The 24,666-nt window shown below is 38.1% G+C and overlaps 2 protein-coding genes across 2 annotated transcripts; both read left to right on the top strand.

Moving 5' to 3' along the window:
• Positions 1-49: 49 nt before the first annotated feature.
• LOC133862228 ((6-4)DNA photolyase) lies at positions 50-20,808 on the top strand. The gene is made up of 14 exons (XM_062297999.1): positions 50-483; positions 588-659; positions 772-852; positions 932-1,111; positions 1,184-1,255; positions 5,267-5,353; positions 5,506-5,604; positions 5,687-5,770; positions 7,514-7,600; positions 7,751-7,822; positions 7,912-8,025; positions 8,326-8,413; positions 8,503-8,598; positions 20,376-20,808. Exons 1-14 carry the CDS (start codon positions 181-183, stop codon positions 20,555-20,557), a joined length of 1,617 nt encoding a protein of 538 aa, XP_062153983.1. The 5' UTR covers positions 50-180; the 3' UTR covers positions 20,558-20,808.
• A 2,610-nt stretch (positions 20,809-23,418) lies between these two features.
• LOC133863282 (uncharacterized) lies at positions 23,419-24,201 on the top strand. Its single transcript, XM_062299234.1, has one exon. The coding sequence runs from the start codon at positions 23,419-23,421 to the stop codon at positions 24,199-24,201; it is 783 nt and encodes a 260-aa protein (XP_062155218.1).
• The last annotated feature ends 465 nt before the right edge of the window (positions 24,202-24,666 follow it).

The following is a 24,666-nucleotide window of genomic DNA, read 5'->3' on the forward strand; positions in this document are numbered from 1 at the left end:
CGCGACAGCGCACATTAGCTCCCTTTCCACTTTAATCCCTCCTGTCCATCCTCCTTATCCAAACCCCACAGCGCACGTTAGCTATTGGCCCTTCATTTCCCACGCACCATTTCAAAGGCGCCAAACCGCTCAAAGTCACTCCAGCTCTCTCTTTCTCCATCTCAGGGTCCAAACCCGTCAATGGCGTCCGGGTCGGGCTCACTCATGTGGTTCCGGAAGGGTCTGAGGATCCACGACAACCCGGCGCTCGAGTACGCCGCCAAGGGCACCAGATTTCTCTACCCCGTGTTCGTGATCGATCCGCACTACATGGAGCCCGATCCGAACGCGTTCTCTCCCGGGTCGTCTCGGGCGGGGCTGAACCGGATCCGCTTCCTGCTCGAGAGCCTTGTGGATCTCGACTTGAGCCTGAGGAAGCTGGGCTCCAGGTTGTTGGTACTCAAGGGCGAGCCCAGCGAGGTTTTGATCCGATGCTTGAAGGAGGTATCTCTCTCTCCTTTACCTGGTTATGAATAGTAATTGAAAATGGCAATGAATAATGTGTTGAATTATTCGGAACTATGAGGAATTACCTAAACTTTTTGCAGTGGGACGTCACCAAGCTTTGCTTTGAATATGACACAGAGCCATATTATCAAGCTTTAGATGTTAAAGTTAAGGTAAGCATTCTTCTGTACAAGTCAAGTAGGCATCTTTTCGTAACCAAGTTCTGATTGTCAGAGACTATGTTACGAGTCTCCATCATATATTTAATTTTGTTTGTTCTGGCAGACCTATGCATCTACTGCTGGAATTGAGGTTTTCTCTCCTGTGAGTCATACACTCTTCAATCCAGCTGATATTATACAGAAGGTAAGCTCAAGCATTGGAATTGATTTTTATTTGCATTGCATTACCCGCTGCTGAATCCGTTGACTAATGTCTGGAAAAGAATGGGGGGAGGCCACCTATGAGCTATCAGTCATTTGTGAAGCTTGCGGGGCCACCGTCATGGGCGTCATCCCCGCTTTCGATAGCACTTCCTTCACTTCCGCATGTTGGGCATGTTGGTAGTTGTGAGATCTCAGAAGTTCCAACAATCGAAGAACTTGGCTATGGAGAGAGCGAACAGGTTTGGAGCAAATAGCATGTTTTGATAAATAGCCTTTTCTTAGAATACTTTGTAAAAAAATGCTTTATGCAGGATGGCTTTTCTCCTTTCAGAGGTGGTGAATCAGAAGCCTTGAAGAGGTTGAGAGAATCCATTACTGACAAGGTGTGGTGTATCACTTATGGTGAATTTTGGCTTAAGAAAACAAATCCCGCTTTCCTTTTGAGTATATTTATATATATGAGATGATAGAAACTTATACCCAGGTTAAAGTCTTGTGGTTTTTTATCCTCTTGCTTTAATATTCTGTTTATTTATCTTTCCCAAGATTTGATCTATGAATTAATGGTTACACGCAGAAATTTATTTGTTTCTAAGGTTCCCCAGACTTATCAGTGTATCACGTTGTATATGACAGAATTTTCAAGCTCCTTGTAGTGGGCTGCAATAATAGAATTCACGTAGTAATTGTAACACCCGAGACAAATAAAAGCTAAAGGAAATTAGAAATTAAGGAATAATAGAATAAAATATTAAATCAAATTATGACTTGGTGAAATTAGATTGAGCACAACGATGCTCGTAGGCATTGGATAAAAAGGAGTTAAAAATCTAAGTCAAAACTCAAAAGGAATTCGAAACTGAAGTATCTCGTTCGAACGAGAATAAGTCTCATTCAAACGAAGTAGAATCTCCACGTGTTAGTGGAACTTCACATGTAAGAAAAAGAACACCAGTATCAGTTAAACAACGATCTTGTTTGAACATGACACATGTCACGTTCGAACGAAAACATCTCCACGTGCGTACGAGCGGTAGGTAAAGATCAATGGCTCAGATCGTTGCACATGTGGGGTAGGTAAGAAATGGCGTGTATTAAATGCGGTTGACACAATCTCGTTTGAACGAGATCAAACAGTACGCGAAAATTGAAGCCTTTAGGGTAATTACCTTTACCCCTGTGAATTATCGGTCATTGTCAATATGCCACCTCGAACTGACACCTTGACCATAAGAGAGCATTCAACTACCATTTTCGTACCTTTACCTCCCTTTCCGTCAGTTAAATTCATGAAAAGACTCAAATACCTTAACTTAGAATCAAAATTTACAAAAAAATACCCTTAAAATTAAACAAATAATAATAAAAAAGAAGGAAACTAAGGGGGTGGCTGCCACGCTTGTGAGCCACCCCCAGAGATGGCTCCGACCACCTCGGGGGTGACCCGTGAGCCACCCCCCCCTCCCCCAAGGGTGGCAGCCGCTCCATTTCTTCTTCTTTTTTTTTTATTTTTATTTTATATATATATATATATTATTTTATTTTTATCAATTTACTGTTTAAGGGCATTTTTGTCTTTAAACAAAATTTAATGTCTAAAAATCGTATATTCCGTTCGATTTAACGAGATTCCCTGACAGAATGGGGATAAAGGTACGGAAATGGTAGTTGAATGTTCTCTTATGGCCGAGGTGTCAGTTCGTGGTGGCATATTGACAATGGTCGGTATTTCATAGGGGGAAAATATAATTACCCCGAAGCCTTTTAAAGCAATGAAGCAAAGGGAAATCCTTATTTTCCCTTCACTTCCTCCGGTGAGGCCAAGGAACTCAAGAGGGAGAGTTATAGAGTGTTGAGGAGGGACTTTGAAAGAGAAAGAGAGAGAAAGGTTTGAGGAGGAGAAAAAGCTTGAAGAGGAAATCAAGAGGGTGAGTGAGTTGTGCTTGGTTGGATGGAAGTGTTGATGTTGTGTTGATTGTTTGTGGTATGGTTTGGAGAAAATGAGTAAGGTTTAAAATTAGGGTTAGATGCAGAAGGAGGGACTTTTGGTGTCAAAGTTGATGTTTATGGGGTGTGTATTTGGTTGTTTATGGTTGTGTGGTTTAGAGGTAGAGAATGGTGGAAAAAAAACTAGGGTTTGATGTAGTTTTATGTGAAGAAAATTCAGAGCAAGAGATATTTGTTCGAACGAGAAGGGTCTCATTTGAACGAAGCACCCATAGAATGTCCCATTCGCATTGTGTTCACAATCCATTTGAACGAGACAGTTTAGAGTCGAAAAATTAGGGTTTTTTTTTTTTTTTCGGGGAAAAAGACTGTTTAGGGCTTAAGTGGAGTATTAGTATTTTCGAAAAGGATAAAACCTAATTGGTGAACACAAGGGAATGCGAACGTACACGTGATACGGGTCGAACGTATAAGCAAGGAGTTAAGCATGTTTCTTATGAAATGTTTTATATTTTGTATGTAAGTAGGTACAAAAACATGCATGTTTTATCTGTTATATGAGCTCATTCTTTATGTAGTTTCATGTATGTCAATATATGTTGCACTGTGATTTACATGACTATTGAGAAAAGAATTTAAGGAAAAAGGTTTCAAAGAGCAATTTTTTTTTTTTTTAAAGAAAAGTTTAAGTAGTAGAAGGTAAAATGAAAAGACTACAAAGAACAAGTTTATGAGAAATAAAGAGTAAAAAGTTTTAAGTATGAAAATTTGTCCTAGGTTGAGCAGGGTTGTACGTTTGATGCCCTAGGTCGAGTGAGGTTTTACTCGTGATTGCGCTAGGTTGAGCGGGGTTATACGCTTGATACTCTAGGTCGAGTGGGCTTGTACACTCTACATGCTCAGGAAGAACGAGGATTATACGTTCGGCACTAGTCCTAAGATAAGGACTAGTTTGGTTAAATGAATTATTAGATATAGTATTAGTTTCAGTTATATATGTATATATGGTTTAGGATTTGGGTATAGACTGAGTATTTTGAGGCCCAGACCAAACTTTTGTGGAGGTTGGATCAGGTTTGGGCTTAGTTGGTCGTGATGCCTTTTGGTTATTTTCAGAGTTTCAATATGTTAATGAACAGTGTAATATAGTAGTGGTTTGTATATGTTAAACCGAACATGTGTATAAGTTGAATGGATGTAGTTATGTTTCAGTTAGTGCTCTGGGATTATCTTTACAGTTTTTAGTTTAGTTAAGTTAAAAAAGAAAAAGAAGTATATTACACTAACTGAACAGTGTAATATAGTAGTGGTTTGTATAGGTTAAACCAAACATGCGTATAAGTTGAATGGATGTAGTTATGTTTCAGTTAGTGCTCTGGGATTATCTTTACAGTTTTTAGTTTAGTTAAGTTAAAAAAAAAAAAAAAAAGTATACAATATTTTCCGGTGTGTTGTTATGAGGAATAGTAGTAGCGCCACATGGATAATGTAAAATAAAGCATTTATCTAGGTGGGGCATTACAGTATCAGCCATGATGAAATTTTCACTAAAACAATATATCTTGTACCTCATACAATGAACAGAGGAAAGTAAAATTTGTGATATCTGAACCATATCCGCTTGGCCGAACCATTTACCTCAGTTGACCTTATTGTCCTATCAGATCCTTTATATATGCCACTGGAGTTCAAATTAGTGTTGTGTTAATTATTTCATGAACTACAGTTCTCCAGTTAAGAACCTCAATTTGAATTTTGGCTTACTTCATGGCAATTTTAACTTTTGGTTTTTTAGCTGCTAATTTAATTTTGTCTGAATTGGCAGTTTGTCTGGCTGAACGTAGCTTGAAGTTTGTGTATGACTCAGTTTGTGTGGGTCCATTGGATGTGTTTTGCTCTTTTAATTAAGTTCTTATGCCTACCCAAAAGAAAACAAAATTTTGCAGTGTTACATACTTTTGGTTAGTTATATACTCCCTCTGATGACTAAGGCCCCGTTTAATAACCCCCTCCCCTTATTTACACATCTCCCAAAAAACATTAACTTCAAAACATTTTTAACCTTTTTTATTTTTTATATCACATAAACAACTTTTTATTATTATTTAAATAAAAAAATCCACTACAATACAAAATTTTTCCACTTTTCCATATAAATTCTTTCTACTTTATATCACATCAATCACTTTTTACTTTCACTCAACAAAAAAATTCCCCCTATAAGGGGAGGGGAGGGAAGGGGAGGGGGATTATTAAACGGGGCCTTAACTGGATTATGTAATTCTGTTTTTTGTTGTTATTAAGGACGTGCAAAGTCCCATTTGGCTTTTCAATAGAGTTGACCTAGTTCATGTCAGAACTATTAATCTCAATCAATTGTTCCTCTTTTTCTACCGAGTAGCATGTCTTGGTGGCATTTGTCACTCTTTCTTTCAATTTTGTTACAGGCGTGGGTGGCAACCTTTGAGAAGCCTAAGGGTAATCCGTCTGCATTTCTAAAGCCAGCAACAACTGTTCTATCACCGTACTTAAAAGTGAGTTATGAACAGGAACATCTACATTGTTCACCATTTTCTATTACTATTGGTTGAATTTAATTTGTGAACCTTGAAGAATTTGAGTGAAACTTACTATTGTACCCTTGGTTAGTTTTATATTTTTATTCCATTTTTAATCTTCTTGGCAGTTTGGATGTCTCTCTTCCAGGTACTTCTACCAATGCCTTCAAGATGTATATAGAAATGTCAAAAGGCATACATCACCTCCAGTTTCTCTTGTTGGACAGGTCATTCTACATCTATAAGTTATGGTTTTTGGTATTCCTGGTCTAGATTCAGCAAACTGAAATTTACTCTTGACCTTTGTAGTTGTTATGGCGAGATTTTTTCTACACTGTGGCTTTTGGCACTCCTAATTTTGATCAGATGAGGGGTAACAGAATATGCAAGCAGGTAACTATCAGCAATGGGTTGTTATAAGAGTGCTTCAGACAAGTTGTTTCAATCTCTTTCAACTTCCATTTTCCTTTATAGCACATCTTAGTCATTTGTTTTTTGGAAATTGTTTAGGTATTTTTCTGTATTTGGTGCAACTGAAAAATGTTAGTCAAAAGAAGAGTTTCTCATAATTAATGGAAAATGATAACCAAAGATGCGGTAAACAGATGACTTTTTGTTGACACAGTCATTTACTGGACCAAGCTTGTGCCCTCTCCTCACCTCTCTCCTCCAACTCTTCTACACCACCACCACTACCACGTCCCTCCCCCCTCTTCAACGTTGCCTCCACCACCATCTCTCCTCCTCCTATCCCTTGATCTTCCCACAACCTCTTCCAGCACTATTACCATTGCCTATCTATTCTTTATGAGCTTTTGTTGTTTTATAGAGATTTTCAGTGCAATTAAACACTAGAAAATTATTGTTAAGGTATTAATCAAACAATAAAAATAAACATATTCCGTGAAAATATTTTCATTCAAAACATTTTGTTAGGAAAATGTTTTAAGGTGAAACAACCGAGCCTAATCCGCATTGGTGGACAAGCTGTAATTGTAACTTATACTAAATTAGTAATATATGCCTTCCTAATTTCTGCATCAAAATAGAAGGCTTTATACATGTAGAAAGGATCAAAACCGAGTTTAATTACAGTTCTTATGTTTCTTTTTTCAAATGTTTTTCAAAATTGGAGTTTTTCGCTAGCATATCCCTGAGAGTAACTTGGAGTACAGGATAAGCTATTGTCTATTTATGGTTATGTTTTTCTGGAACTTGGGTGCATTCAGTAATATGTCTCCCTTATAAAAGTATCCATCCTACTCAAGTTTGGATTGAAAACATTACTTGTACAGCTTCATAATTTTCTTCCTCTTATTCATGTGAACCAGCTTCTATTGTATTACATTCTCCCATTGTTTATGAGTAAGTTGCAAGTCTAAGTCAGCCTGTTTCTTTCGGGCTGCAAAGAGAATATGGGCATTTTAGGCGTTGAAACAAAAAGAAAAGGTATTTCTCCCTCCACCATAATGTGTTCTCCCTTAAAATACATGAAAGTTATTCAACTTCTCCCCTTATCATGCAATTTGAACCTATGCTTTTTGAAATCCGAATCCACATTTAAAGAAAAAAAATTGAACCTGCCTTTCTTGTCTCATCTCAAGCATTTTAGGAAGAGTGGTGTTTTATTAAAATGCTTATTTTTGTGTAAGCTTTCATATACTGTGGGACGGAGGGAGAATTCCTTTCTTTTATAGATATAGAAATAACTTCGACCAATATCTAGAATCTTTTGACATAGTTATTTTGACATTGACTTTTTGTTTAGGAGAAGATTCTTGATCAGGAGTAATGGTAACTTGAAGTTAGGTCACAGAGCTAATATAGTGGATGAGTAGCACAAGAGGCAATATCAGCTCAAGTGCATACATGTCCATTGTCCATACATATATACATAAGTACAAAATACATATGTAAAATCTAACTGGAAAAGTACTACCAAGTATTTCCGTCTTTCAATTTTTTGGCTTGTGAATTCCAAATTCAGTATCGTATAATTTTTGTTTTTATTTTTTATTTTTATTTCCCTTTGAGCTCTGGTACTCAAGACAGGATATATATATATATATTTTTTTTTTTGGAAAACAAAAGAAATTGATGTTTCCTAAGATTTATGTAGATGACGAATTGGTGCAGATACCTTGGAATGACAATGATGAACTGCTGGCGGCTTGGAGGGATGCTAGGACAGGATACCCTTGGATTGATGCTATCATGGTTCAGGTCAGGTCTGTGGTATCCTTCTTCAGTATACAGATATTGATACCAATCTAAGTGCTGCATTGCTGCTCCAACCCAAGCATACTCTTTCTTTATACTTCATCTTCATATTTTGGCAGTGTGTTTGAAATCCATACATGTTTACCATTGTAGCTCTGCAAGTGGGGTTGGATGCATCATCTAGCACGTCATTCTGTTGCATGTTTTTTAACTCGTGGAGATCTGGTACATGACTTGATACTCTTATCAAATCATTTTTTCTGTATTATTTATTTACTTTTTCTTTCCCTGACATTAATTATTTTTGCTGATAGTTTGTTCATTGGGAAAAAGGGCGTGATGTTTTTGAGAGGCTTCTGATTGATTCGGATTGGGCAATCAACAATGGAAACTGGCTTTGGCTTTCATGTTCATCATTCTTTTACCAGGTATGAAGCTTTACCAGAATCATCGTGTCTGTGACTTTCCATGGCTTCACGTGATTGTTTTCAAGTGATTTATGTTATGTGCTATCAGATGGTTCAAAATTATGTCATTGTCTATATGGCCAGTGCAGTACGTGGCTTAGTCTTTTATTTCATTGCTAATTTGCACAAGTAGGTTACTGCAAGATATGAGTGCTCAAATTTTGGATTTTCCATTTTGAACTTACTGCTTCATAAGGCAATTGAATTGACTTGCACCTAGCTCAAGGCTTTTTTACATATGATAATTTCAATGCTGACCAGTATAACCGTATCTACTCCCCAATTTCATTTGGAAAGAAGTATGACCCAAATGGGGATTATATCAGGCATTTTCTTCCCATATTGAAAGGTATGTTCAGGTTCCTCTCACTTTCGTTATGGTCTTTTGGCTGGCTAAATTCTCTTCTTTAACCTTTTCATTCAAATGCCAATGATCAGATATGCCAAAGGAGTACATTTATGAGCCATGGACAGCTCCTCTAAGTGTTCAGACTAAAGCAAAGTGCATAATTGGAAGAGATTATCCAAAGCCAGGTCAGTTCTGTCACTCAAGTTGTTTAAACTACCTTTGGATCAGTCCTCGAAAGTAGGTCAAATATCTTCTTCTGTGATGAATAATTGCTAGATGACAAATGCGTAGTTATTTGCTTTAGGGACCAGCATATGCAATGCCTTGTTTGTTTCGTAGTAAAATGTTTTTAGCTGAAAGCAATTTCCTGAAAAAGTGGCTATTTTTCGATGTTTGTTTGCAAACCTAAAATTGGTCCAGAATTTTTTCTCTTTTTTTTGGTGTTTGGCTCGTATGGAAAATTACCAAATATTTCTTATATTTTCATATAATCATATTAACCTATAATAACAACTTTCACTCACAATATAAAATAACTAAAAAAGTCAACCTAAAAATTATCTTTAATTAAAAAAATACATATATTAACTAATGATGACCAATAAAAAAAAAATCATAAATGTATAAACCTATAAATCATATACTTTCAAGTTCGGAAAGTCATAAATAACATCCAACACATTTTAAATATCATAAAAAATTCATTTATAAATATTACTATTCAAGTTTAACCATTAATATTACAATAAAGTTTTGCCAAAATAACCATCAATTCTACCATATATGTTTCAATCCAAGTTCAATCATAAATATTACAATCTAACAAGTTCAACCAAAATACAAACATACCTGGAGCAATCTCCAGCATAGTTCAAAAGTAATAGTATTCCCTCTTTTCATTAGAGATGCTGAGCTAGGGTCTTGGTTCGCTTGCCCCGGTTCTAGATGCTATTCATGACTCCTCAAGGGTCTTGAGCTCTTCACAGCAGCTTCTCAGGCTGTTGCTCCAGGTCATGCGAAAGTTCCCCAGGCTTGGAAAGCAAGTTGTAGGTAAGCTTTTCCAGGTGCTTCCTCAGGGGCGGCAGAGTTGTGTGAACGGCTTCGTCTCTTGCTTCCTGTGATGTCGGAGTCTGGGGCGCTTATCTATCCAGAACAAGTTTTTGATAGTTGAGGCTTTGGTGGCGATCACCGCCCCTCCTCCGCTGGGTCTTCATCCTTCGCCACCATTGGAGTCTGTGGCAGTTAGGGAGCCTTCGGTCAGCTTTTGTCGGTGTGGGTTTATTCTGTGTAGTCCTTCCTCGCCACTTGAGGTGGGAGAATTTTCGAGGGGAGTTGTTTTTGAAGAGGCTGTAGGTTCTCTAGGGGTAGTGTTCGACGCTACGCTATGCCTCCAAGTTGTGGGGATCTCCTTTGAGGGGAATGTAAATGGGTTTTTGTATGTCGCGGCTCAAGTGGTTGAGGGGCAGTGTCTTGAGGTCCCAATTTCCACTCCTAAGTTTAAAGGGAAAAGAGAACTACAGTACCTTGAGTGCGATATCAATTATGTTGCTAGAAGTCTTGGTTCTACTCGGAGCAAAAGCAAGAGGGCTCTTGCTGTGATGTAATGTTGTTGAGGGTTTCTGGGTTTTTGTTGGGGTGATTTGGAATTTCTTTTGTGGTTGGGTCTTTGTGGGTGTTTTTTTTAATGTTTCTCTTGTATTTTTTTTCCTTTTCTGTTTTTGTATCCTTTTGTATACTTCTTGTATGTTCAGGGGTGCCTACATTTTTTATAAAATTTCTTTGCTTGCGTATAAAAAAATTATTTATTCATTAGCATGAACAACAAAATCATTGTTAGCATTAACTAGCTCAAGGAAACAACAGTAAACTAGCTAATAACAATTATAGAATACCAGAAGCAATGCGAATGACAATTCAAAATGTTAGAAGTCCTGTTTAAGTGTGAATTTCAAGATTTTATCTGTCAAAAAATTTCATGTATGAGGCAGTTACAGGTCCTGAGCGCAAAACTATGACTTCAATCAATAAATTTTCCTTTCAAACCAAATGAATCTTCAATGTAATTTCCGATCTAGTATAGCACTAAATCAAAGCTTTGACAAAACAATGAACGAGAAAATCGGCTTGACGATGAAAAAAATTAGCCTACATAAATCCATTTTCAGATCATTGACGATGAAAAGAAACCGATGAACATATGGGGTCTCCCAAAATCTTCTGATCTGCACCTTCAAATTTGATTGAAAGGAGGTGAGGCTTGAAACAACTTTGATTTGTCAAAAATAATCGAGAAAGATCATATTTAGAAGAGTTCTAGGAGGTGCGAGAGAGACGAGAGCGCCTGAGATGCGAGAACTCCAATGGTGACAATGAAGGAGGCTGGGGAGGAAGAGAGAAAGATTGTGTGTGAGAATTAGAAAAGGAAGGGAGCTGCGGAGTAAGGGAACTACGAGAATTGATTTTGGGGGTGTGGGGCGAGGGAGATGGCGAAAAATGGTTTATGCTTGTGAGATGCGTAAACCATTTTCTGCTCGGTGAAGATTATTTTCCTTTGTCAACTGAAAATGTTTTCGGTTTGGCCAAGATTTTCGGTCAACCCAATCATTGAAAAATAGACAAAAAAAAAATTCAAGAAAAAGTTTTATGCCATAACAAACAGGGCCTAATTTTCTGTAAAAGCTATTGAAAGAGTTTACAAGGTCATGCTTTGGAACTTGTTGCTGTCTCATTGGACTTTCCTATAATACCCTAAGAATTATACCTGCATCTTTAGTGCGTCTTGCTTGTTGCTTGTTTGAAGAAAAAGACAAATGGCAACCTTCAGGCCTATTGTTTTTTTTGACAAGTAATAATTCATTAAAAAGCCCAGAGGGGTGCAACCCTAGTACACAAGAAGTATACAAAAGGGCCCCTAATCAGAGGAAAGAAACGAATAAGAAAGTAAAAAATCAGCAAATGACATACTACCCGAGCTATGCGCTGACACCCAAAGATATAACATATTAAGCTATGGCAGCCTTCAGGCCTATTGTTGGCACTAATATTTGATATCTTGGAGGTTTTTTTTTTTAATTTTTTTTTTTGCTCTGTAAGTTACAAGCTTCTGACAGAGATTAATTCCACATTGATTTTTTTTTTTTTTTTGATGAATACATTGATTTTTTTTAGTTCTGGAAAGCATGTGCATCAATAGTTAGATGTGAGACATATTTCTGCCCACAATTTCTTATACTATTGTATTATAAGGATGTTGTCTAATAGTAGTGGCAGAGATAGGGGGCCATGTCGCCAAACCCCCTGCGCCACCCCCCCCGCCCCTCCTCTCTAGAAAAGAAATTATATGGCACGAATCATACTTTTTTGCTAGTTGGGTTACCATTCAGACTTTCTTGACTAAGAGCCTTTCTTTCCTGCAAGCAGCAAAGAATACAGTCATACAGAGGAGACTATTAATCTACTGTTATAGATTCTTCTTCTTTCTTCACTTGGCACTTATGCTATGAGCAAGGGTGGAACTAGAATTTTAGGTGATGTGGGTGAAAACTAAAAAAATGATTTTTTAGGGGTAAAAAATTAATTTTGTTGTCCATCTCATCAAAAAAAATTTAGAGGCATTTTTAAAATTTGAAGGGATTTTTAAAAATTTTCATGGGTGGTTCCACCCCTTGCCATGGGCCCCTCATGGCCCACCATTACTAAAGACTATCTTGTGCTTTCTGAAACCTAATAGCTTGTGTTTTTTCAATTCCATGTATAGTTACATGCCAGCAATTGGCACATTGGCAGCAAACGTGCCATAGGCCCTGACCCATGTGTTATATGTTATGTGGGTGGAGTTTGTTGTATTGCATTTCCTTATAATTTAATTATAAGCTATTTAGCAAGCCAGGTTATGTCATTGATTTAAGGGAAAATTGTATCATTAGTCCCTGTGGTTAGCCTAAATTACAAATCGCTCATTCTGGTATCAAAATTAATTCAGATATCCTTATGGTTGGCTTAATTTACAAATCACTTATTGAAGTTAAATTCCGTTAAAAATTTTGACCGATTCCGTTAGGGGCCACGTCAACGCCAATAAGATGGCGACACGTGTCGATTATAATAAAATAAATATAAATCTATTAAAAATATAAATAAATAAAACTTAAAAAATTATTATTATTATTTTTTTCAATTTTTTTTTTTTTTTGAAAAGAAAAAAATGGGACTCCTTGGGGGGTGACCTGGCCACCCCTTAGCCCCACGGGGTGGCCGCTCGCCTACCCAGGCCCCTGGGGTTGGCCTGAAGGCCACCCCTAGATGCTTTTGGGGGTGCGTGCCACGCTCGGCACCTAGGGTTGGCCGCGCGTTACCTCCGGCCACATCTGGGGGCAGCCGCGTGCCACCTCCAACCACCTCTGGAGGCTGGGCAGCCTCCTCCAGGGGCTGGGCAGCCACCCATTTTCTATTTTCAATTTTTTTTTTAAATAATTTTTTAAGTTTTATTTATTTATATTTGTAATATATTTATATTTTTTTATTATGATCGACACGTGTCGCTATCTTATTGGTGCTGATGTGACGCTAACGTGGCTCCACTACTGTTTGACAAGTTTGTAGAATTGTATGATTGCATAAATTTAATTTTAAAATGTTGATGCTTGTGAGTGTGTTGTTCTACAAAGTGGATTAGGATTCAAATTTAGTGCTAGAATTATTTTCTGTAGGACCGTACACAATATACTAATTATTTTGTAGTTTATTGTTCTATACTAGTAGTATTATTTTATTATTCCCTCCTCTCCTGGAGAAACATACTGGCTTGGCAACTGTTTGACAAGTTTGTAGAACTGTATGATTGCCTAATTTTTTTGATCTGTTTGAATTTGTTCCTTGCAGTAGGATAACAAATGATATATCATGAAAAAGGGACGGTAAGTGTTTTTGACTAGGTTGGAGGGACTCCTAGGCATACTTTTAGAACTTTTATTCATAAAGTTTGTGGACTTTGGCGTTTGGCTTGGAAATGGGTGTCCAACACTATGGAGATGATGGAGTTTCCCCCAAAGCTGTTTGACTGGGTCAAATCTTGCATCGTTTCTCCTAGATTGGGAGTTTGGAGGGCTCAAATTCACCCAATAGTCTTAGCCTTTGAATGTGGGACAACAAGAGATTGAAAAGAAAAGTTGATAGGGGAGAAAAGCGGGAGAAGGTAAAAATTTTTGGAGAAAGAAGACAAATAGTTTACTTTTTCAATTCATCAAAAGTCCCACCAACGGTACAAAATTATGCTTAAATCAACCTGGGAATAAACCCTAACCCAAACCTTGATACACTTGGGCTTATAGCCCACTAAAAATAACATAATCCAAAATCTAGCAAATAAATAACATAATAATGAAATGCGAAATAATATAAAGCCAATAACAATCAAGCTCTCAGTCACCCAACTAAAAAGTCATGGGTTGGGCCATCCTCCGTCAACGTCCACACACGTGTGAACGGTGGCGCCTATGTTTGGCGTCCCTACCAACTCTCCCGGGGTGGGAAAAACTCAACCCTGTCAAGTGTGGCTCCTGGCGGCTCTAGTAGTACTCCCATGGATTATATCAAGGTACTGCAACCTATCCCTAGCAATCCATGTGTAGTATGAATCTGGTCGGCCCCTCCAACGAATTAGGAAACGCTGGACGCCCCCATCCCTAGCAAAAAGAACCTGTTCATCCAAAATAGCATCAATATTTTCTTTATGCGCTGGTGGAAAGGATGGTTGTATGGGATCATCTATAGGATTGATATTGAGGATAGGGGAAGGCTCCTTGGAAGGATCATCTGGGATAACAGTGTGGCTTGTATAAGCAACTAGATCCTCTACTTTAAATGTAGAGCTAATACCAGTGTCGGGTGGAATATCAATGACAGATGCATTTGGTCTGACCCATTGCAACACTTTGAAAAGCCTAGCACTATGAGCTTGCAATTTTCGAACGGATCAAGTGGAGAGCTTTCAAATCTAATCTGGACAATGACATAATTGCCTAAATTAAATTTAGTGAGTAACCTACATAAATTTGTTTTCATTTATATTGGGCATTATTTGCTTGAATTTGTTTATTGATCTCACTATGCAAGTCATGAAAATGTTGTGCAAATTCATCAGCTAACTCAAAAACTCTAGCATGCGGCCAACACTTCTGGCATAATACCCTGATGCAGGCCAATTTTGACAGTTTTCCAACTTAGGCAGCAAATCAAATCAATTTATTTTGATTGAGTCTTTGATTTTAGTCTATTTTGGTATTGACTTTCCATATTTCCCATAGACTTCCAACTCTAGGCTTTCCCATCTTTAGATTTATTGCTAGCATTAGTTATGTTTTCTATATTTAAGACATGTCCCATGTTTAGAATGATCATAGCAAGTAGTTTCTTTTCTTTTGAAGCCTTGCATTTACCATTATAAAAAGAGCGTTGAATGTATGGAAAATGGGAGTTGAATAATGAATTTTGAATATTAGTGAAATCTTCAAGTTCCTTGCTTTTCAAAGCTGATTTCTTAGCTTGTTAAATGTTAGAATTGAAGACGTCAATCTTCTTTTCTTTTTTCTATTGCTTTCCACCACGCAATGCTGCATCATACCCTATTAGGCACTATGGGCTTGGGAAGACCACATAACTTGACCTCCTCATTGACATATAACTTCGCAACCTTAGAGGTTTCTGAGAGTCCAGAACCTATCTTTTCTGCTGGCTCCTCCCGAGAGTTCACAGAAACATCTTTAGTGATCACCACGAACATAACAGACTCTTTGTTAGCTTCCCTTTCAAACTATTTAGAGCTTATGATATTCAAGCCCCTTTCTTTTGTCCCCTCCTTTCTCCAGTCATCAGTCTCTTTAGGTTTTGTAAAAGCCCACCTAACAGCATTCATCCTGAGTATTTCAAGATCACTCCCTTGCTGATCTACTTGACACAAGGTGACTTGGATGCAACCTAGATGGTTAGGATCGCCCAAGCAATCATCATCTAAGTTATCAAAGTCATCAAGGTTAGGTTCATAGATTTGTTTTTCAAGGCCCTCTTCTTCCTTCACATACTCTTCCATTGGTGACTAGGGCCTTGTTGGCACAGTTAGAGGCAACATGACCGAAGCCTTGGCACCTGAAGCATTGAATGCTAGAATGCGGCTTAGAGGTTTCACTAGCCACTCCCTTACCTTTGTCATCCTTAACAAGCAGACCACCATTAGGATTGGGTTTTCAAAGGAAGGGGTCCTAGCAAGGAACTACTACGTGAAGGCTGAGACTTGGTCGTTGTGTTTCAAGTTTCTATATGCCTCGTAAATTGGGATTTGGTGACCAACTCATAATCTTGGACTAGCGTATACACTTGGTTAGGGGTGGTAATACCACGAAAAACAAGTTCCCTCCTAAGGTCGTCATTGAGACCCCTCCTGAACCTACTTAGGGTCATAGCCACATCCTCGACTACAACATACCTCATTTTATACTCATCAAATTGTGCTACGTAGGGAGTGACAAATTTGTTTCCTTGCTTGAGATTGTTCCATTGGCCCAAAAGGTTACCTTGATATGACCCAGGTTAGTATTTCTCTTAAAGTTTAAGCTTCATTTCAATCCAGTCAGTGATAGGAGGCTCATTCCTCCTAATGAGGAGTTCCTCGACACTCTCCCAGAAAAGCTGGGCACTATCAATGAGCTTCATCTTAGCAAATCAGACCCTCCTATTTTTCGAAAAATTGTACCACTCAAAGAACTGTTCCATGTCATGCAACCATTTGGTGAAAACCCATGGGTCAAGACGATCATCAAAAGTAGGTGCCTCCACTTTGATGTGTCCCATGACTCTCTCATCAGGGTCTACATAATTTTGTTGACCTTGGTTGTAATGACCATGCCCCATATTATGACCTTGATTCTAATTGTATTGGTTTGGATGAGCTTGATTGGGGTGAACTTGATAGTGTTACCCCTTTCCTGTACCACAACCTTGGTGTTGAAGGACATGCTCGGTGAGGTATCCTGCCCTCACCTGTAGTGTGATGGCCTCCATTATGGGAGGTCTTGCTCTCATTGTGACCCTCTGGCCTTTGATGGGAAGCCTCCGTGGACTCAACTCTCTCAAAGAGATCTTTTGTCTGGTCTTGCGAGACTTTCATTTGGTCCTGTTACCTTAGCCACAAAACAAGAGCTTTCGATAAACATCAACAATAGAAACAAGGAGTGGCCTTGCAGGTAGTGTAGCGTGGGTGCAATGCATGGGTGCAACTTCTTGCAGGGACTGCAGCGGCAGCAGGACATGCCGGCAAGATGCTTGTGGCGGAGGCATGGGAGAGAGGTAAGGATATGGTGTGATGGCTTGTTGGCTGGCTGAGAAGAAGGCCAATGGGTGAAGGTGTGGTGGCTCTGTGATCTGCATTGCGGTGGTGGGTTTGGTATGGGGGGGCAGCGGTGGTTGGTGTGGGACAGAATTATTTACAAACTAGTTTGCAGTTAATTCATACAAAATCAGTCTAATAGAGTGATGTGTTCCTATAGCACGTGAGAAGCACATGCTTTCTTATTAATGGTATTAAAAATACATGTGAGAATCACATGAAATTAAAAAAAACATGTGTTTCTTACATGCTAATGGACACATTCTAAGGGATACATGCTAAGGGACACATGTCACTTTATTAGATTGGTTTGTATCAATTGGGTATAAACTAGTTTGTAGCTAATTTATGTCTAGTGATGGGTGGATTGCATTGCTGGGGTTTTGCTTAGTTGTTAGGTCCAATGGGTGATGCGGCTGTGTAGGATTTTTTGTTTGTTTGTTTGTTTTTATTTTATTTTATTTTTTTTGAAATGGTGGTGGTTGGGTGATGTGGAGGGTTGCGGCGCGGATTCCGGCAGTATAGTTGCAATGTATATTTGTTTTTTTGATGACGGGGAACCCTTCAAAGCAGGGCTATTTCTTGTATTCATCTCTGTCAGGCAAACTTCGGACCCATGCAAAGCGGTGGAGATTTGTGGGTTAGATGTTTGGGCAGCAGAAGAAAAATATGGCGATGTGTTGATTTTTTGGGAAGACAAGGACACATGATGGAAACAAATGATGGCTCGACGAAAACGTATCAGTGATGCTAGTGGTGGAAAGCAATGGATTGCAAAATTGCTCGTGTTTGAGTCACTCGTTTAACAAAGGTTGTTCGTTTGATTGTTTTGGGAAACAATCAAACTAGACTCTGATACCAAAATTGATGTGGGACAACAAGAGATTGTTAAGAAAAGTTTAAAGGAGAGACAAGAAGCAGGGAAGAGAAGTAAGAGAAGAAGTAGCGGGAGAAGGTCGAAAAATTATGAGGAAGAAGAAGACAAATAGTCTGTTTTTTTTTCGGCCCTGTTCACTAAACCCCTTTCCCCTCCCCTCCCCTCATTTTTTTCTGTGTATGTCAGTACGAAAATTGTGTCAGTCAGAAAAAAATTCAATATTTTATTTTATTTCTATTTTACCCCTAACCTTTCAATATGAAAAACAAAACAAAAAGGGAATAGAGTAAAAAGTTGGCGGTAAAATAGGAATATACCGAAATGTTGGCTTCTTGAAGAAGCCAACATTTCGGTCTATTCCCATTTTACCCTTAACCTTTCAATTTATTTCTATTTTTTTTGGGTTTTTATATTCAAAGACAAGGGGGGAAAATAGGAATAAAAAATAAATGTTGAACTTTTTCAGACTGACCTACTTTTCGTACTGACACACGCAGAAAAAAATGAGGGGAGGGGATGGGGAAGGGATTTAGTGAACAGGGCCGAAATCAAAAGCTCCAACCAACAGTACAAAATTAGGCTTATAGACCTGGGAATAAACCCTAACCCTAACCCTAGTAACACACTTGGGCTGATAGAGTGATAGTCCACTAAAAATAACACTGTGTATAATCAAGAATTTTGATGAAATTGTCAATAAAATAAATTTGATCATCAGATAACATAAGAACATCTTATTTTCATAATTAACTTCTGCCATATCCCATTGATGCTAGTTTGGTATGATAAAACAAAAGAGTAATTCAAGTTTTCACGTTCATTTATTAAATCCATTTTACATTGGTTAACGTAATATATTATAATTTGCAAGTGATTTTTCATATTAGTCCGTATGAAATGAGTGTATTGGACTTATCTTTCCCCCCCTTCCCCATATCGATCATCTTTGAGAAAGAGGAATAGATCTCCAGCGAACTTCCTCATAATATATTACAAGTGATTTTTTACGTCAGTTTGTATGGAATGAGTGTAAAACAATATTCAAAACAAAAACAGTCAAAATCATTATTAAAATATTCTCCACCTCTGTCACTTCTTAATGATTTAATCTTGCAATTAAGTAAATTTTCAACTTCTGCTTTAAAAATTTTAAATTTATCGAAAGCTTCATCTTTTGTTCCAAGTGAAAAGAGATATGTATATTTAGACAAGTCATCTATAAAAGTAATAAAATATCTTTTATCACCTCTTGCTATTTTACCACTTAAATCACATACATCAGAATGTATTAATTCAAGTAAAATCGAAGAAGATCTATTAACACTTGGAAATGGTTTTCTAGTTAATTTTGTTTTAACACAAGTTTCACATTTGTTTCTATTATCATGCAAATTAGAAGGCAACAAGTCTAATTTAACCTTACGATTAACAAAATCACAATTCACATGACCTAATCTAGCATGCCATAATGAAATAGAATCCATAATATAAACAGAAGCATTCTCCCTAATTAAATTAAGCTTAAACATTTCATTTTCAGCATAGCCCTTGCCCACAAACATGCTATTTTTGGTCAAGACAAATTTGTCTGACTCAAATACTAGCCCAGTGGTGAGTTTTTAGGAGCTGCTGAGAATTCGAGTCACCTTGCCCTTGCATGCTAGGCCTAGCTCTGCGGGTAATAAGGTGATTTTCTTACCACTTACCTGATACTAGGAGTGGGTACCAGATGGCAATGTTAGGTAAGATGGGCTGTCAGGTTTTCCATGGTAATATCTTTTATAGCCTTTGTCAGGAAAGTTGTTTTTTCTGTTTTCATTTATCATATGTGGAGGGAAAGAGCCAGAGGTCTTTCCATACTGCTGCATGGAAGAGGCAGTATTCAGCACTCTATTTGAAGTCAGGTTATGATTTCCTGGACGTGTCTTGCTGCCAAACCAGTGTCTTAAGTTTTAATTGGTGTTGCATGTTCCGTAAAGTTGTGTGTTGAGCAATCTGGACTTGTATTATTGTAGTTTTTTTAAAAAAAATTTATTTTTTACTTCTTAACTTTTCAGTGGCAGAGAGCTTGGGTATTTGTTTGTTCTTTTTTTACTGTGTCCTCTTATGGGGGAGTTTGGTCTTTTTGTTGTAGCTGGTTTTCTGTGGAATAAAAGAACTTATATTAAGACTTTGTCAATCATTTTGTCTTCCTTAAGTGGTTGGCATTCTTGCAAGTTGCAACACTTGATTTCGGTCATTCGGAAAGAAATAAAGAAAAGAATAGTGAGCCGGGGAGCTGCTTTTTACTATTTGTTTAGAGAGAATCTTTAATATTTCTTATAAATCCTACTATCAAAAGAACTTCTATTCAATTTTTGCTTTTACAAGTCATCAATGGGTTGCATCAAGGATCTAGTTAGTACTTGCCGGAAAGAGAGTCTATTCGCGTCTGTATCAGATATAAAGTGATCTTAAAGTTTTCGCATCTTTTCCCTAAGAAATGCTCTTGTAAATTCTACATGTAAACTAATACTTGAGGGTGAATAATTAAGACTTCCATCAATGAAGAAGATGGAGAGAGGAGCTTTAGAGATCAAACCCGTAAAGGGCAATGATGAGTTGAAGTGCAAAATGGCATCAGAAATTTTAATTTTCTTATTGAACTACACTGAATTTGTGGATTAAGTATTTTCTTTGCTTACTTTCTCCTCATTCTGTTTCAGTGGTTCCTCATGATTCTGAGAGCAAAGAGTGCAGGAGGAAGATGGCTGAAGCATACACATTGAACCAAAAACTGAAAGGCATGGTGAGTGAAGAAGATCTGAAAAACTTGAGGAGAAAATTGGAGGAATATCCAGAGCAGGAAGCTAAAACTAAAAGGATAAGACAAAAGCTGGTTGGCTGAGTGCAAAATTGTTGCTGTTTTAGCTGTCAAGCCTGGCGTTGCTTGAGTATGGATGGCTGATAACCATCTGACTTTTGAACTTTAGCATAGTAAATCAACTGTGATTTTTCTGGGGATAGTCTTTTAAAGCCTTTTCTAACTTTCCATTTATTTACATGTTCTTCAGAACAACTGCTCTGCAAATATGTAGTGTGACTGCTTCCAATTGTTACTTCCAGTCATCTATAAAATTTCTTGCTTTTCCAGCTTTAGCTACTTAGTGGATGCTCTCAAGTGCACACTCTCAGAGATTTAAAATCTGAACGGTAACTTATTTAAAATTTAATACACTTAAAAAATATTATGCCTTTGACCTATGTTTCTTGTTTGCAAACACTGCATTAATTCATTTTTTTTTTTTGAATAATAATAGCTTTAATTCATGTTTAGTACACTTGCTTGCCATCTTTGGTACACCTGTACTGTTGTAGTACTACTACTCCCCCTCCCCCTCTCTTCTCTCTTTTGTACTTTTACTTTTACATGTACTGCACTTGCAACTGTCGTTCACTATAAGATAAGAGTTTCTGATACTTGGAGGATCACTGCCTCCAATTCAATCGTTCACTATTTGGTCAAGCTTTTTGGACACGTGGTGCTCAATCCTCTTCCATTCTTACTTTTCAGCTTTTTTCTCGTCAGCAGATAGATACAGTTACTTATCCATATAAAAATGTCTTACTATAATGTTTGTCGATTAAGGTGTCTGGAATTCTTCAAATCCTCGCCACCCGTTTGTAATGGAGGGCTCAAAGTTGAGCACGTCATCAACCATTGTGAAAATTTTACCACATCATCAATTCTTGTGAAAACCCAAAAAAAAACTCTTGGCGCCATTTGAGCCCATCATCAATCCCATACTCACTGCTGTTCATCGTCGACGCTCTCCACCGCATCTTTCTCCGTCACCGTCTAGTATCAACCCATATCCTTCACACAAAACTTGGATCTAATCTTTTTCACCCACTAGCAGATCTGAAATTTTAGCAGTTGATGAAAAAGTAGTAACTTGTGAGAAATATATCCCACAACCTCTATTTGGTTTCCCAGCGAAAGACACGTCGGCAACCAAGAAGCCGTACAAGTTCTTGATCTGCACTCTACGGTGACATCCAATCCTTTAACCTAACTAACTAACGAGCTTGCTAGTTAGGTCTGGTTCTGGGTTTTGTGTTAAGCATATGGGTTAGTGGTGGCCTGTGACGGAGAGATGCGGCAGAGAGGGGCGGCGAAGAGCGGTGGTGAGGATGGAGTTGATGATGGGCTCAAATGGCGTTAGGGGTTTTCTTTAAACATTGTTTTAGGATTTTAAAACGCTTTCATAATGGTTGATGAATGATGTACGTGTTAAAATCTTAGGCTTCCATTTTATTTACAGGCGACTCTTGTCCGACGTTTGTAGTATGTTGCCCTTGTTTATTTGAGTAATGCAAGGTATTATTTTTGTGTTTTTTTGTGTTTTTTTTTTTTTTGTTATTTTAAAATTAATGTGGTTCTTAAAATTACTATGAAATTTATGATAGGAGTAATGTTACACATTATCCTCTTGTCCTCCCAAAATTGATGTGACTTTTAAAATCATCATTGGATCAAAATCTAATCGTGATCTATCATAAATTCAATGATGATTTTAAGAGGCACATCAATTTTGGAAGGACAAAAGAAGGACAAGGGAATGATGTGTAGCATTACGCTTATGATAGACCACTATTAAATTTTGATTCAATTGTAATTTTAAGAGCCACATCACTTTTAGGGATAAAAGAAGAATACAATGGTAATACATAACATTATTCTATTTATTCTTGTGTTTTTTAATGTGGGGTTGAGATTTTTTAGTTTTTTACGAACTTCAAAATTACAAAATTAGCATGCCAGAGTTGGAGTAATTCTACATGTCATATAAATGTCCATCAAAAAATGAAGTGGCTTTTAAAATCATCATTTGATTAATCACATGCTCAATGGTGATTTTAAAAACCACCTCATTATTTTATGGACACTTGATAAATATTTATATGACTTGTAGAATTACTCAGAGTTGTGATGTTGCAGTACTTTTTTCAAACATGGCACATTTGTAATTAAATGTGTAATGAATAATTACAAATTTGTCATGGAGCAACATTTTTTGTGTGGATAAATTCCAGATAAAATGCAACTCAATAGCATTAGCCTTTAATCAAATAGATGGAGTTGAGGTTGACTTATACACTTAACATAAAGACTAATAATTTTTTACACAATTTACAAATTTGATTTTAGTTTAATACGAAATTAACAGGTGTTAATTTAAAAAGTCTGATTTATTTAATTAAATTAATTGAATTAAAATTAATATATATATATATATAATTTTATACTATCCCTTACCACAATTCAAACCAAACACAAAAACACTAGTTGCTAGAGAATGCACATGCGAGGAAAAATCAGATTTCGCGGAGGATTCCTCGGCCCCGAATCAGAAAACCCATGCGAGGAAAAAGAAGGAAAATAGTAAGGGGAGTTATTACAAGGCGAAGGATGGGAAGAAAGCAGAGGGTAAGGCGACGAGTACGCCCTCCACAAAATGCAACTCCTCTACGTATTTTTCAAATTCAAAATCTGAAACGTATCTAAAGGGTGAAGTGAGAACCATCATGAGGTGAAGGGGGTTGGCTCGGGCCGGGCCGGGCCCCTGGGCCCAAACATGAAGATAAAAAGAAAGGGGGAAGCAATAGGCCCAATTGACCAACCTGCTGATCTTGTCTTAAGTGAAGTACCTAATGTGCAAGCCAGTTCCCCCGACATTCCTAGTCCACGAGTAGAGCTCAGTTTCCATGTCAAAGATAAGCCAGTCCTCACCCAGTTCGGCGGGGGGAGGGCGTCTGTCTCACTGGAAGCGGGTGGCCAGGAATGGAAGTGTGGCACAGAGCTCAAATTCAGACTCACGGATCCTTCCGGAGAAGCGAGGTCTCGAGGATGTCTCAAAGGAATGTGGGGAAGCTGAACACCCTTCCAAAGAGATGAGGTATGAGGCTTCTATTTCTGAAGTTGCTTATGTTCCGGCGGTGGCTGCTCGGCAGCCCCTCCATCACCAAGGCTGGAACTGTCGAGGGCTTGGGAACCCTCGCACAGTTCAAGACCTTCATCTGATGGTGACGGAAAAGAGACCCACGTTCTTATTTCTCATGGAAACAAGAGTGAGGAATGAGAAGCTACAGCGTATTCGGGTGAGGCTGGGATTTGAAGGATTACTTATAGTGGAGCCAATTGGAAGGAGTGGGGGTTTGGCTTTTATGTGGAAGGATTCGGGGGAGGTGGATATTATCAATTATTCACTTAGACATATATGTGCCTCTATTAAGTTAAGGGGATCGGATTTTCAATGGAAGTTTACAGGATTCTACGGTAATCCAAACCGTGCTTTGAGAGAGGCTTCTTGGCATTTGTTGAATCATTTGAGCTCGTATAGCCCTCGGGATTGGTTGTGTGTCGGTGATTTTAACGAGATAGTTGATCTCACTGAGATGGTAGGGGGGTTGGTTCGCAATGAACAACAAATGGAGAATTTCCGGTCCACTCTGTTACGATGTGACCTAGGAGATCTTGGTTTTCGCTGACCAAAATTCACCTAGACAAACGAACAACAAGGGGATGATTTTATTAAGGAGAGGTTGGACAGAGCGGTGGCATCCCTGGGCTGGTGCAGTCATTTCCAAAACTTTGATGTGGAGGTTATGGCAGCTATAAGCTCGGATCACAAGCCATTGTGGATTTGTTTTCAACCTTCTTTGAAAAGGTCCCATCAGAGGAGATCCTTCCAGTTTGAAGCTAGCTGGAATGTAGATGCAGAGTGTGCGGATGTTATTAAATCAGCATGGGGGGATGTCGGGGAAGAGGGGAATGCTCTTGCTGAGATTCGGTCCAAACTACATCGTTGCAAATCTGCTCTTTCGAAATGGAGTTACATGAAGTTTGGGGCTGTTCCTCGCACAATTAAAAGGCTCTCCAATTCCTTAGAAAAGCTCCAAAGACAGGAGGGTCCTGGAAATGTTCTGAGAATAAAACAAGCTCAAGGGGTGTTA

This window comes from Alnus glutinosa, chromosome 3 (genome assembly GCF_958979055.1).
Source record: "Alnus glutinosa chromosome 3, dhAlnGlut1.1, whole genome shotgun sequence".
NCBI classification, from domain to species: domain Eukaryota; kingdom Viridiplantae; phylum Streptophyta; class Magnoliopsida; order Fagales; family Betulaceae; genus Alnus; species Alnus glutinosa.

Coding starts and splice junctions, on each gene's coding strand:
- LOC133862228 (XM_062297999.1), top strand. CDS start 181: ATGGCGTCCGGGTCGGGCTCACTCATGTGGTTCCGGAAGGGTCTGAGG. Junction 5,771..7,513: donor GTAACAGAATATGCAAGCAG/GTAACTATCAGC, acceptor GAATTGGTGCAG/ATACCTTGGAATGACAATGA. Junction 8,599..20,375: donor AAGAGATTATCCAAAGCCAG/GTCAGTTCTGTC, acceptor ATTCTGTTTCAG/TGGTTCCTCATGATTCTGAG.
- LOC133863282 (XM_062299234.1), top strand. CDS start 23,419: ATGTCAAAGATAAGCCAGTCCTCACCCAGTTCGGCGGGGGGAGGGCGT.